Source organism: Poecilia reticulata, chromosome 12 (assembly GCF_904066995.2).
Source record: "Poecilia reticulata chromosome 12, P_reticulata-male-v2, whole genome shotgun sequence".
Lineage (NCBI taxonomy): Eukaryota > Metazoa > Chordata > Actinopteri > Cyprinodontiformes > Poeciliidae > Poecilia > Poecilia reticulata.
Genome location: NC_088841.1, coordinates 18,438,860 through 18,453,946, shown reverse-complemented (window position 1 = coordinate 18,453,946; position 15,087 = coordinate 18,438,860). Strand labels below are relative to the sequence as shown.

General features: G+C 37.5%; 1 protein-coding gene across 1 annotated transcript in view; it reads left to right on the top strand.

Annotated features, from left to right (window-relative positions):
* The first annotated feature begins 702 nt into the window (after positions 1–702).
* Positions 703–15,087, top strand: part of LOC103473593 (transmembrane protein 132C) — a 159,538-nt gene continuing 145,153 nt past the window's right edge. Inside the window, exons 1-2 of the mRNA XM_008423935.3 lie at positions 703–1,268; positions 1,734–1,914. Coding sequence (XP_008422157.2) covers positions 1,866–1,914 — 49 coding nt within the window. The 5' untranslated portion in view covers positions 703–1,268; positions 1,734–1,865. The remainder of the gene's footprint in view (positions 1,269–1,733; positions 1,915–15,087) is intronic.

Genomic DNA, 15,087 nt, shown 5'->3' with positions numbered 1-15,087 from the left:
AAGTGAACCTCTGTCCTGGTCTCAAGTCTTCTTCAGATCACCCCGTCATGCAGTCCCATCAATTTTCCCCGAAACTCAAGCCTGCTTCTCTGTTCCAACTTATTTACTTATTTGTTCCATTTGTTCTGCCAGTGATTCTTGTTGTCATTTCTCTACAGGTGCGATTGAGAAGCCAACCCTGCAGTTGGCTCCTCTGATAAAGGTTTGCAGCATTCTATTCTCTCAGAGTTTTAAAGCTTAGGGAGGGCAGCTGCTTTGCACGCAGAGGTGATCCATAGGGGGCACTGTTGACTCTCATGAAATAGTCTCGGTACAACAGGTTGCACCTCTCTCTGCTACGGTCTGCACCGACTGCACGCTCAAAATCAACCCAGATGACTGTGGTGATCAAATTAAATAATCACGTTTACTCTGATAAAATTATATCTTTATTAGGTGCATTTAATTAAAACACCCCTATGTGATAGTTTTTCTGGGATTTTATTCAATAACATGTCCGAACCTGGATTTTTAAACTGTTTTAGATGCGTAAAACAAAAATCTTTTTTTTTTTTTTCCCTCCACGCAAAAATATTGTAAAAAAAATAATAATGTTAATGTTCTTGGGTCCCATCACTCACATCCACTGCTCATTTTCTCCACCCAACCGAAAATGTAATTAATCCCATCGTGAGGAGTGTGAAGTTTCATTTCCAATCTAGCAACTTTCACTTTCTTGCAACGCTTTGGGGAGAAAGGACGCAATCTTCACCTGAAATGAGCTGTGGGTGTAATGGCACAGTACTTTGCTTATGTGATGCCCGCAATCCCCTTTGCCAAACCCAGCCTGGAGCTCGCCCCCACCCCTCCCGTCGCCCCCTCTCTGTAAGTCCCCCCTTCAGCTTCTGCACCAGCATCCACAGCCGCGGAGCGAGGCGAAGTGGAGGCAGCGCACGCAGGAGCCACTTCACCGCCTCACCTCACCCGATTCGCGGCGTGGAAAGTTGCGGGACCGCGTCTCAGACATCCAAGTGTTTGTAGGCGATGTTTCAACCAAATGCGACGGATTTTTAACTGGTGTTCAGAGACTAAGAAAAGAGGAAGACAGATATCCACGAATGTTAAAAGAAACTCTTAGCAAAGCGCAAATTGACTCACTGGGATTGCTTTTTTTCCCTTCTTTTTCCTTTTCGTTTTGCTGCTGCGGTGGTGCGTGAACATTCTGCAGCCTTAATTCAACCTGGAATCAAATGCTAACATCGGATGGAGTGTGTGCCAGAGGAGTAACGGTAAGAGGCGCAGAAACAACCCGATAGTGCATTACTTTGTCAGACTTGGATAGTTGGATAGTGGTCATTTAGAGGCGAACAAGTTTCGGAGGCACCAAAATAAACAATTCTCCCCAAAAATAATCCTGATAGATCTAAGAAGTTCAGTTAGAACTGAACCACATTTTGGTTCAGTTTTTAAGGAAAAAACATTTTTAAATTCACTTTCACCTTTTTTTTTTTTCTGAAATAATCTGAATTGGTTGGGATACTTAACAGAAAGTTTTCAAGTAAGGGTCAGGGGACACTTAAAAGTTAATGAAATTATTAAAAACGGATTTGTACGAAAGATAAAAGCGATTAAAGAAATAAATATTTATAAAAAATATATATGTATTAGGGCTCTAACGTCTGCCCAATGGCGACAGAAACTGTACCAGAGATATTTCTGGGCATGTTCCTGATTGTGGATGTCTTTGTCCACAGGTTGAATCGCACAGAAGACACAGTGTTTTCCTAAATGGATATTTGCTCAGAGAGGATAATTTGTGTGCAAAGTAGCACTACATCCTGCTGAAAAGGAGTTACCCGTTCAGGTCCCCCCCTCCTGAATAAACCATGGGGCCCCGGCAGTGCATGGGACTCACCATGCTCTTCCTGTGGACAGGTAAGCCCCCCTACAGCCCCCCCTCTCTCTTTCCAGAGCAAAAATCTGCTGCCAAATAAAACATCACTTACAAGATTTTGCTCAGAAACCTGAACAAGATTTATGAACATGGAAGCTAATGGTCATGAAATAAGAGACACTGTAAATGCATCAACCTCCCCCCTCCCCCCCCCTTAGTGATTTCATTCAGCGTGGAGTATTTAATGAAATGCAAATTGTATCCTTTCAGCCAACGGCACATATATAATTTATGAGACATATAATTAGCTGTAAGCTGTTGTGGCAGAATACAAAATGACTTGTAATATTAACATGAATGAAGTGTGACAGTTGTCTCCCGTGAGTGTGTGGGGTTAGGTGCCACAGCACAGCACTGGAATAGTATGCAGAAAGTGTGTGTGTGTGTGTGTGTGTGTGTGTGTGTGTGTGTGTGTGTGTGTGGAAGAAAGCATGGAACTGCAGAATTTGGGAATAACAACAGATTGCAGTCACAAGCAGCAATAAGAGGCGGTGCATCCTTTGACAAGTTTGCTCAGATTTGCAGTTGATAAGTGTTTGTGAATTTGTGCATTAATTTCCTAGTACTGCACATGGTCCAGTTGGTGTGTGCGCAACGCAGTCATATTTGGAAATGTGCAGTCATGCGATTAAAAATGCATAACCAGGGAACAGACGAGTTCCAAGCTTTCATTTTGCAGATAATATTAAGCGCCTTCCCTTATGGACACAGATGTGAGAGACACAAATCATCTCTAATCTCAAGCATTTTTGGCTTTTGGAAAAGAATCAATTTGCGCGCGTATTTTTAGTAAGTTAAACATTGCTTGATGTTTTGTCCATTTTCAATAATTTATGAGGTCTTTTCATTATGAGCGTGTCATCGCAAGAATCTGGGAATGCAGCACTTTTTGCTGAATGTGACTCAGTCTTTTGTGCAAACAAAAAAACACAAAAAAGCTTTTTTGCTTCTGTTTTCTGATGAATCCCAGTGTGCAGTTTTCCATGAAAAAAAAAAGAAAAGATGTCAAATACAACTATTGTTACAGCCTTCTTGGGTTTTAAAGTGACATTTTCTTTTTATGCTTAGAGTGCCTTGCAAAAATACTCGCACCTTTTGAACTTTATCATGTTTTGTCAAACAACAAGTGTAAATTTCATTGCGTTGGGATTTTCTGTGACAGACATGCACAAAGTAGTGCAAAAGTGTGAAGTGAAAGGAAAGTTTTATTTTTTTAGGAAACAAAATAATTGAGAAGCTATAGGTGTGCATTTGTGTGTATCACTTCTGAGGGGACTTAATTGGCTAATTGCATCTGTAAATCTTTGTCTAACAGTGTTTCACATCTAGAGACTCAATTTTAATCCATTCTTCTTAGCAAAATAGCTGAAGTTCTCTCGGATTGCACGGAAAGTGTCTGCACAATATTTTTTTTTGTTTGTTTTGTCACTGATTCTTAAATGGATTTAGAACTGTACTAAGTCCTAATGAATATGCATTAATTGATCTTAACCATTCCATTGTAGATCTTGCGGTATGTTTAGAGTTAGCAGCCAAAAACCAGGTGAATTTCTTTCATAACCACAATTTCACCACCCGACAAGTCTTCAAAACAGATTAGGGAAAAAAAAGCATACTTTTGTCCTGCCATTTTATACCTGTTTCAGTTTTACATAAAGCTATTTTTTATAGCATTGAGCTTTTCACATACTCCTGAGGACGCTGTTCCTGTTACTTTGTTCCTCTATAGAAACAGCCCTCCTACTTCATGATGCTGCCAACACCATGTTTCCCTGTGGTGTGCCAAAATGTGAAATACCTCTACGGGTAATTTTTAAATAAAAACCTAAGTGTTTTCCAAAGCAAAAACTTTACAGGACACTGTTTGTAACTACACTTTTACAGTTTAAAGTTAATACAAATATAGGTATTTCCTAAACATTCAGAATTTCCAGAAATAAACCAGATAAAAGGTAGACAATAAACCTAAACTTTATTCTGAACTGTAAGTTATTCACCCTGATTTGTTGATCTATGGTGAAAAACTTTACTACTTATTACTACTGAGAATTAAATAAACCTGAGTTTTAAAAGTTTAAGTATAAAAAGACAAAATGTTAAGGAGAAAAAAAAATGCTATTCAAAAACGTTTTTTCTGATATATATTCGACTTGGCTTTTGCCTGTTTTCTTTAACTTATTATTCAAGTGAGCATTTCAGTATTAATACACAGTCAATTCAGAATTTCAATATTATAAATTATCAAAAAAGGTATCTAGTCCAGGGATCACATGGCAGTTTGAAATGTCAACTGTTGTTAATTTAAGTACAGTGCACGGAAAACTATTACTACGGGAAATGTGCAACAAAAAATGGAGCGCTGCATTCAAGATTTATAAGAAAAGCAATAAGCTGAACTTACAGAGAGGCAATGTCAACCTCTCTGGACTCTAAAGCATCTGAATGGGCAGTCGGACTAATTTTACAGTTGCACTTGTTTTCTGAGGACATTGATGGTTCACTGAGAGAAAATAAAACTGCTTTCTGCTGGCTTTCCCAAGAATGTCTAGAGAAGATGTGGGTGGAGGTTTTGGCTTGCAGTCTTGACCTTTTTTAAGAATCGAGAACCAGCAACATTCCCGTTTAGTTCTTGACAATTAAATGTATTTGGAAAAAGAATAAGGAAAAATGTCACATAAAACCTTTAACTATGTTCAGTGCCAAAACTTAAAATATTAAATGTTTTTATTCTGCAAAAGTTCTAAAATGCAAGAATTTGTATATATTGTGTTAATGTGACAATGAATGAAATGTCCATCCTTTCACTTTTCGACCTTCTTAATTCAGAACTGGTTAACTTGTGGGGTTTGGAGCCAACTGCAACAGTCAGGCGAGAGTTAGGGTACACCTTGGAAAAACACTCTACAGAAAGTGAGGATAAAAACTGAACGAGGCAAATAATTATTCATACATATACTCATTGTATATATTGTATATACTCATTGTCTCTGTTAAAGTCAGTACTCATGATTCAACAAGATAGTAGTCTGCAGCAAATCTAAAAGCACTAGTGGTGGTAATGTGACACACTGGGGCTTTGCTACCTCTGGACATGAACGACTTGCTGTAAATGGTGAATGCATGATTTCTTTACAAAGAAAATAAACTGTCCATCAATTAGCTTGTGAACTTATTGTTTTTAGTCGGTTTTAGTCGGTCTAAGACGCTCAGACGAACAAAACATTAGTCAGATGTTCAATTCCAGTCATAAAAGACACACAAGAAGAAATATTATCCTTTTACATAAAAAAAAAAAAACATTCAACAGACAGAGCATGCTAAGCTCACCAGGTAACTGCAGAAATGAAAACAAAGTGTCAGGAAGGGAAAAACACATTGCTTCCTGCCAGTCAACTCCTTGCTTGTTCTGAGTCTCAGAGGATATTATATCTCTCCAGCCACCTGATTGCTTTCACCCAGGGGTTTCCAGGTTGTCTCTTGCAGACAATCACCCTGACAGTCACCTAATCTATAGGATACCTGCAGATTCTCACATTAAGTCTGACCGGCCACCAGGACAATAGAAAATGCCCCATATAGGTTATCATAGAACAGGATGCAATTCAGACTGCTTTTACAAAATGGAGGGTCATTGAAAAGTTTTTTTTTTTTTATGGTGTTCTTTTTGATAAAAAGTTTACAGATTTGGCTTTAAAAAGCCAATTAGAAGTTTTTGTTTGTGTAAGATTAAAACAAAAAATGTAATCCTTATTGTATAACATTAGTTGCATTAAACCAATCGATGTAATTGTAAGTAATGCATTTTATATCAAGCTGTTTTCACAGTTTTCTTGCTGTAAATGAAGACTTAATTGCTGATTTAGTATAACAAATGATCTGCCAGAATGGGGAAATCAGGTACATTACATCCACTTTGGGAGCAATCACCATAAAAGATGACAGATGTGAAGACCAGAGAATAAAAGCTTTTGACCTTCAGCCAGTTCACGCAGAGGTGTGCTGCTGTAACTGAGGCGGTTTACAGCCAGTGCAGACAGAGGAAAACATCTGCAGTGCCTGACCTGGCTTCGCTGCAGCCGACTTGCTCCAGTGAGATTTTAATGTCATGCGACAGAGTGAAGATTTCCAGCAGCAGTAAAAAAAAATTTCTAACTATCAAGCATAGCTTTGAGACAAACTGAAAATTGCTCCAAGAATCAAATCCTTTGCATTTGCTGTGTTACACTTAACTTCACTATTAAGTGCTACTGATTAACAAGCAGGTTCCAATTTAATATGAGCCAGAAAAAAAAATAATTAAATACATATGTCATGCTGCAAGATAACCAGTTTAGCTCATTCATCTGCAGAAAATACGACAGAAAGGCAAACATGACTCCTTGGTTTTGTTCATATTGTATCCATGTATAATTTTTCCTGGTTTCTTAGCTAAACCAGGACCAAGTGAGTGCTGGTCAGCAATTTGTTCTGATTTCACCACTGAAGCACAGGTTCAAGCGCTGAAGCAAATTCTTTTCTGCTCCACAGCAAGTAACCGATTTCATCAGCGCCAGCGAGTGGGATCATGGTGACAAACATCCAATTACAGGATTGTAAGCACCTGGTTTAAAATCCCTGTTAGTTTTAAGTTTGCAAAGTAACAGAATAATATCAGATTATAGTTTCTTGAAAAAAACACTTGCATCCATTGCTCCTCTCATTTTTATTGTGCTTGTCATAAACTTGCAACCACAACAATAAAAAAAAAAAAACATCTGAGAAGTGTGATGTGTATTTGCATTCAGCTCCTCCAAATAAATACTTTGTAGTACCACCTCTCACTGGAATAACAGCAGAAAAATTGTTTTGGACTATATCTCCACATTTTGTGCCTATTTTTTTATTTATTAATTTTTTTTAGAAAAATAGCTGAAGCTCTGTCAAAATGGACGGCACGTATATGAATACAAGTTTTCAACTCCAAATGAATTGACTTTGATCTAAACCATTCCTGTGTTGCTCCAGCTACACTTTTAGGGTTGTTGTCCTACTGAAAGCTGAACCTCAGAAGACAGTAGTAATTTGTTTTTGCAAGGTGAAAAACGTAAAAATTACAAAACGTTTGGGTTTTCTAAAAACCCACCAGATAAAAATCACCAGATGGTGTTTATAAATGCTGTTGGACATTAAGTGTGCAACACACAATTGCAACACTGTGACTACAGATGAGAGGTCAGAAATGCTAATCAGCGTTTTAAAAAATGATGTCAAAAAAAAGACCAAAATTGATTTTTGTACTTAAACTGTTCCACTACTCTGCGATCCTCTGCGGAAATTCAGCAAACAGAGGGAGGACTTCACATTTACTGGAGGTGTTACTGAGGCGTTCAGCATGTTGTCTTCTATTCAGAAGCCAAGGTGAACTGATGCGTGACATTCACTGCTTTCAGTGAGAGGGATGTCAGGTGGTTAAGCAAAAAGAAAAAAAAACCTTTTGTCCAGGTGTTTATCACAGCAAGAAAGATTATCATGTATCGATATGATAATGAAAAGCACAGTTTGCCCTAAACTTTTGATGGGAGCGTTAATATTTTGCAAATCTAAGATGATATCTTAGAAATTTGGATTGTTATTCTCATGTTCAGTCACATAAGAGTTCAATATCTATCTCTTTACAATCTTCAACTGCATGTGGGACCTGAAATTTCCTAGAAAGCAACTTCATCCGTTAACGTTTACAGACCCTGAATCTCCTTATGTCATCTGGGGCCGGTCCGCACTTCATCTTCCGCATTTATTTGCTATCCTTTTGCTCCTTGGTCTTCGCATGCTGGATATTACTGACATTTTGTCTGGGATTGTGGCATGCTTCACGACTGGAACTCCCATGCCTTGTGTAAACGATAATTATTCAAAGCCTTGTTGCTTCATCAGCTGCTGGTTATCTGGTGTGGCGTCTCATCCCACAGGTGCCTCACCTTTTCTTTCCCATTAATCACAAGTCCTTTTTGAACTTTGGGACGTCCTATTTGATCTTCAAAGAGACAGCTTCAGTATGTCGTCCCAGATGCTTGTTTTAGCCTTCATTGCTTGCTGCCCCTGGTTTTATATGGCACAGCTTATCTGCTGAACAATGAAGGCGTATTTGCTTTCTGGTGCTTTTATGCTGGACTTTCTAAGCTGCTGGTAAAATGGTTTTATAAGTATGTCTTTTTTTCTTTTTTTTTTCTCCTAAAGATGCAACACGCTGAAGATGATGCCCTTACACGGCACTTTGTCTTTCTCCTTATCACCTTCTGCTGCCAGACTCTCTCACATTGCAATTTGTCTCTTGGGGCCCACCCTAATGTATTTAGGAGCGCTTCAGAATCTGAATGTCACTCATCCTTTTCTCCCCTTCTTTTCCATCTTCATTAATCGCCTGAGCTCTGGACTAAAGGTAGAAGCTCCCATCTACTGTCAATAGCTTTTGCAAAATGACACCATTAGAATCCAGTTTTTCTGATGCCATGTTTTTATTCCACCAAAGTAACATTCACTGAGAAATGTGTCTTTGCACGTCTGTTTCAGAGCCGACTGCAGCTTAGCTGCCTTCACAGATAGTGTATGCAAAATAAAACCCGGTAATATGATCTCATTATAAATCCAGTGTTATTCTTTGAACAATTGAATATGTCTTCTATGTACCAAAACCAAATTGTCATACTGTTGTAATATTACTGTATACTGTGATACTTAGGATGGTATAAAGCTTTTTGCAGCACCAGGAATTATGTGTTTTTCTGTTTTGGATAAAATATTATGTTACTTAATCTCAAGTTTTTGGGTAAATATTGTGAAATTGACATTTTTATTCCTGGAGTTATGGTTCAATGATAATGGTGTGTGTGTGTGACAGATTTAATATGTGCTTCCAAAGATTATTTTTGAGGGTTTATGAATCTGTCAATTAGTGTTGATCCTTCAGTCTGTTTGTAGTTCCCATGTGTGTTCAAAGTAATTCCTCTCTTAGAGCTCTCTAAGTACTCAATTGATCTGGTGATCAATTGAGAACCCTGTCCCTGAATTGCTGTGTCTCGCTGTGGAAAACCTTTCCTGATGTCGACATTTCTGCAGCTTGTCTTGTCATCAGAACAATTTGACATCCACAATCTGACAAACACAAATTTTAGGTTGAGCTCTTAATTTTTTCTGTCCAATGATGTTGCCTAATCTCTTAGGTACCTTACGCTTCATTATTCAGTTGATATTTTAGCAGTGTTTGTTTGTTCATTATCAGAGCTTGTCATTGCAAGTAAACGGTTTTAATCAGCTGCATTAAAAAGTCGTAGCTGATTCTGAGGGCAGTGTGCTAAATGTGGGAGGATTTCCACTTGAATTATGCCTGGTCTTTAAATGTGTGTAGGCTTGACCAGAGTGGGTTGGAGTTTGAAAAGTTACAAATCCGAAGCACGTTTGACCTAAATTTATTAATAGGTCTCTTGTTATTTTATTATTTCTCTCGCATGCACATTTCAGCTTCTGTCCGCACAGCAAATACAACAGAGAGGCATGAGGACTTACATTATACATGCTTTAGAGTTTTTGGAAATCATTTTTCTTTTAGTTATGTTTTTGTAATAATGGTGGTTCAATCCAGTAATCAAGAATAAACCACTCTAAATAGGGTTCTGATAATAATTAAGGTGAAAAGGGAACTTGTTTCTTTGGAGTGCTCAGCCGAGGTTTTATATTGTATAGTGTAAATATTGTTTATTTAAATATTGGTTTCTCATGTAAACAGACCAGCAAAGAATGTGGGGCAGTGCTATATGATATTCAGACCACGGCATTATGCAGTATGAAATACATTGGAGAAACTGAGGATTTTGTCTTGACAGTATGCATATTTTAAATCACAGCACATATAGTTAAAAGAACCAGTAAGTTGGTGTTGCCTGCCCAGCCCCAGGTCAAATAAGGGCAATCAAACCCTGGGTTAATTGAAGACATTGAGGTGGAGTTGTGAGTTTTACCCTGCACACAAGTTTGGGTTGTCATATTCCATCAAATATGTTAGTGTGACTGTCTAACGTTAAATCCAGCAAACAACTTGAAAAGACAAACACTTGACCTAGATTACTAAATTAGTAATATTTGAAAATGAATGAGACGGCTTATGTGTTCTCGGGGGAATCTGTTTTGGTTTAAAATGTGGACATCATATTCACCAGAGAACAAGCAAAAATGTTTGATATATATATATATTATTTTAGCTAAACATATCGATAAAATTTCAGCCAGCATGTATCAACATGAGGCCAAGATTAGACACATGATATAAATCCTTTGTAATTATGTTAATAAATCTGTTTAACGCCTCTGACCTCTATAATCAATACTCTGTGGAGAATTCTTGCCTGATTTGTTGTTAGTTGCGAGTAAAACATCACTCATGTTTTTCAGTCCTGGCATGTCCCTAGCACTCCAATTTGTTTCCGTTTTATTCCCTCTAACCTTCTCTGGGCCCAGCGTTTGACAACTGCAATTTTTGCGCTGGTTTACTTCATTGGCAATGTATATTGCAATGACTTTGTCAACTCGAGCAGTGAAAGCATTGCTCTTCCTGCTTGCATCTGCTCCCCCCGTCCCTCTCCCGTGTAACTTATCATTTTGAAAACGCAAAACAAAAAGCGATTATGAAGTAAAACAATTCTGCACTTCTGGATGGGAACAGATCAATTACCGGAACTTCTCCAATCTGATTGTGGAAGATTTTTATGCTAGAAAGAATGAAAGAGGAGATAAAACAAATCATTTCATACCATTGTTAGAAGAGAAAATGAGCCTCCAGTGAGAATGCATACTTATTAAAACTGCGAAATTACAACTATTACGACAGACTAAAAGGAGTTTTACTGGATATTGTTTTTGGAAAGCAGCATCTTGCGGTATAATTTTGGAATGTTGTTGGTAAGATTTCATTGTTTGGGTATTGATTGAGAATATTTATTCAAAATCAATGTCCTGATTCCTCTACATTATGTTCTGGTATTCTCTTTTACATTTTTTATGGAATAATTTCATGTTCTTTCTGTCCATTAACTAAACAAAATATTGTTGAGGGAATCATCTTGGAAGGGTTTCTAAAAACCTTTGGATTACTTCAATCTTTGAAAGAACTCGAGTAAAAACAAATTTTCCTGCGTCAATTAAGCCAATCAGTTGATTAATTAGGGCACACTAGTTCTATTCAGACAATTACGTATTTCTTTGTTGGTCCGCACTCGCTTATGCCTCTTTTCCACTGAGCGGCACGGCACAGGTTGGTGGGATTCGGCATGCCGCTTTGTCTGCTTCTATTTTGAAAGCTGACCACACAACAGACCCAAACCGCACCATTCCTGGGCCCACTTCAGTTGTAGATCTATTAAAGTGATACCCACAATGGGAGGCCAGGGAGATATGACAACCTTAAAAAAAATTCCTGGCCAGGTCTGAGCACCCCTGTGGAAAAACAGACATCTGTTGTTGCAATAATTACACTGGACAATCTTCACAGAAAATGTTCAGCACTGCTCGGTATTTCTCAGAGTTTCCCGTTGATGAGGAGATGGTCTCTCAGCAACCACGGCGAAATATTTTGGCTATGATGCCCGATAATAACACATCGGGAACCTGGCTTAAATGGAACATGGATCGTCACTAAACTTTGGTAGGATTATTATTAAGCTTCTAATATAGAGATAACACATAAAAGTTGGTTTTATGGAAGAAAAATAAATGTTAAATTAAACCTACTGATTCACCCGATAGGAGTGTTTAAATGTCCTCCCAAAATTATGCCAGAAACTTGCTGAGAACTACAAATGTTGTGGTTGATGAAGGGGTATGTATAATTTTGACCCTCTGTGAATTACAGTTAACCTGCTACAAATTAAGATTTATGCATCTGATTCTTGTAAATAAAAATATTTAAATTTATTAGGCTCTCTCTTAGGATTACCAGTAGGTGGTGCTAATTCTCCAACTAACGTTATAGATGAAAATATAATTTGTTGAAAAAAGAACAAGAGAACAATGGAAAATGTAATTTAAAATGAATCTAGGTTTATTAGAAGTGTGTGAGAGAAGTGTTTTGTTTATCAAAGGTAGAAATAATTTTCTTATCTTTTTCTTTCGCTGTTTGATGCATTCATTTTCAAATATATATGCTGGACATGCGTGTTATATTTTTGTTGTCTACACTCACCACTTCTCATGATAAATATATACATTTACATGTAGCATGAATACACTCCCTTTTTCAATTTTCTTTTCCCAGAGAATGCCTCTAAAATTTCTGCTTTTTGTATTCACAACCTTAAAAACCAGCACAAAAACAAAATTACATAAAATTACCATGTAAAGCTCATGGCTGCAGAAGTGTAAAAATCAACATTATAATTTTGCCTGAACACAAAGTTTTATGCATTTAAATTCAAGCAAAAAGGAACTTGAGGTCAAAATTTCTACTTGCTAAACTAAACTGCCCCGTGTTTTCATTGTTAGTCTTTTTCACTTATTATGTGACAGGCAAAATATAAATGATGATTCATCAGTGCAGATGTAAAACTTGTCCTGAAAACAAGGGAAGAAATTAAGTTCTCTTTAATCAACCAACAATAAGACGTAGAATGGCAGGTTTTCATTAAGAAAATCTGTTAAGATATATGAACAGGAATGTCGCACAACACCATTTCCCAATCTGCCCAAAAGACTGTAACAGATGGTGAGAGAAGATGGAGCTCACCAGCTGTCATATTTTTATATATTTAGTTAACCTGTTTTATTCTGAGGATCCATGTTCATCAGATCTTTGTTTTCAAAAGACAACAGTGAATCTATTTTTTTCCTTCAAATATACACATACGCTTACAGCATGGATTGAAAATATGTGTAGGATGGGTCATGTGTATTGACATTTGGTAATACTTATGTTTACTTATTTTTTCCAGTACAGGTTAAATTGCTATGTGAGGGATTATGCATTTTCTAATTTATAGGAGTGTGTTCATGGGAATGCTTGAGTGAATTTGTAAGGTCAGACACTGATGCTGGATGAAAAAGTCTTGTGTCTGCTGAGTGTTTAATCTGCCAGTCACGTTTTTCCACACGAAATTAGCTTATTCCTGTGTTTACAGACCTTGACTAGTGCACTACTGCACAGTGATGTGTGAATAGGAAGAGGCCATTCCCAAACTTTTCACACAGTCACACAAATGTCTGTGCATGCCCATAGACCGTCATTTGTGATTTTACATGGCCCATTGCTGTTCCTAATTAATTCTGCTTTATAGTACCAGTAGTAGTGAACGATGTAATATTTATTAGCATAGAAACTTTGGAAGCAGTCTGCATACCAAGTGCTTGTTTTTATGCTGGTGACTGGAACGCTTGCATAAAATGATTTGGATATGCAAGTGAAACATTTGTGTAGAAATGTGGTCAGAGATTAAACATTTGAGAGGGAAAATCTTTTTCACCTTCTTCAACATCTTAGTTTATGTTAAATTTGGTCCAAACTTGGAAGCTTTACATGGCCAACATAGCTTTATGGGCTAAATATGGCTAACAATGACCCATTGAGAAGAAGCCAAGAAAACAAGTTGAAAACAAGTTTGTGGATGAGCAGTGTTTGCATGGTTATCTTTATCGATCTTCTTTGTTGCATGCACTCCTGTAGTCTATCTTTTGTGTGGTTTGTTCCCTTTTCTTGATTTCAGTTTCACTGCATCCTAGGTAAGCACCACAATGACTTTTTATCTTGTTCTCTCCTTCACTGGAACGTTCAGCACAGTTACTTTTCATTATTGTAAGACCATTATTGCTACTGTAAAGTACCTCCTTGTTTTGTTCTCTGCTAGAGCTTTTCTTTTTTTTCACTTTTTGCTTGTGTTGTTATGTGATAGGGTTCCTTTCCTTTACTGCTGTGTCCTGTAACACGTTCACTTTAATTAAAAGATGCTATGATTGAACTAACCTTTAAATTCAATTTGTTTTGCCCTCTTCAAGCTGAGTAAACAGCTGAAACATGAAGCCTTTTCAAAAGCTGGTTAAGCAGTGTGGATGCAGAAATAAACCTCTCATTTTGCCACCTTAGCCTTTCACAGCTCTACTGCTAGAGCTGGCCAGGTCTCTTAACCAAGTGCACTTGATTAAAGGTAGCATTAAGGAAAAATCGAGTGGCACCATGCCTGTGCAGGCCTCACACCCCTGTCACTCTATTATGTAACCACCTTTAGTTTCAGTTGAATGGAAAGAAAGACCACCTTAAGTAGCATTCCTTTCCTACCACAGGAAATAAAGCTGTTTTGGAGCTGTATTTCCAAAAACTACAGCTCTGAGGTGCCATAAATGTTAATTAATGTTTGAAGAATGTGCAGAAATGCTATGCATGTGTTTTAGCTAAGACCTAATGTTCATCCCACTAATGCAGATGCTCTGTCCAACCAGATAGTAGTGATAGACTGCACTGATGGTGGCACAATCTACTGTAATCTAATAAGTCAGGTAATAATAGTCTGAAGATGTGGGAGCACATTTTAATCCTCAGGTTGTCAGTTGATGCTTAAATGCTTAAATTAGAAATAAAATTTAAAAGGTTCAGTCAAGACATTATAACAAAACTAGTATATCGATGCCTTAGGACACTGTAATCTCTACATCCTCTTTTCCAGTACATAGGCTCTATACCAAATGCAGGACATTACTTCAGAGACATAATTAGAGACACTTTAATTCATCACAGTTAGACCCATGTAACACATGCTTTTCAATACATAAACATTGGTGGCATAATAGAAAACAACATAACTTTATACATTGTTCACTTATATCACAGATACTTTGTGAAACGGGCTCTGACAGAGGAGAGAAACATGGAGATCCTTAGAATGCCTGATCGTAGTAGTAATGGTAAATAGTAAATCTCATTTTTATGGTGCACCTCATCTACAACTTTACAACATGTCTCTCAATCCCCAGTTCACACACGCCATACATTTTATGATGCATTTGTGCCTCTTATTCACCCTGGTACACCGATAAGCACTTGAAGGACAATGTTGGGCACCGTGTGCTAAGCAAGGACACTTCTTTACATAGCAGGTCTAATAATTACATGTGTAATGACGGCCATGTTGATGCACACGATA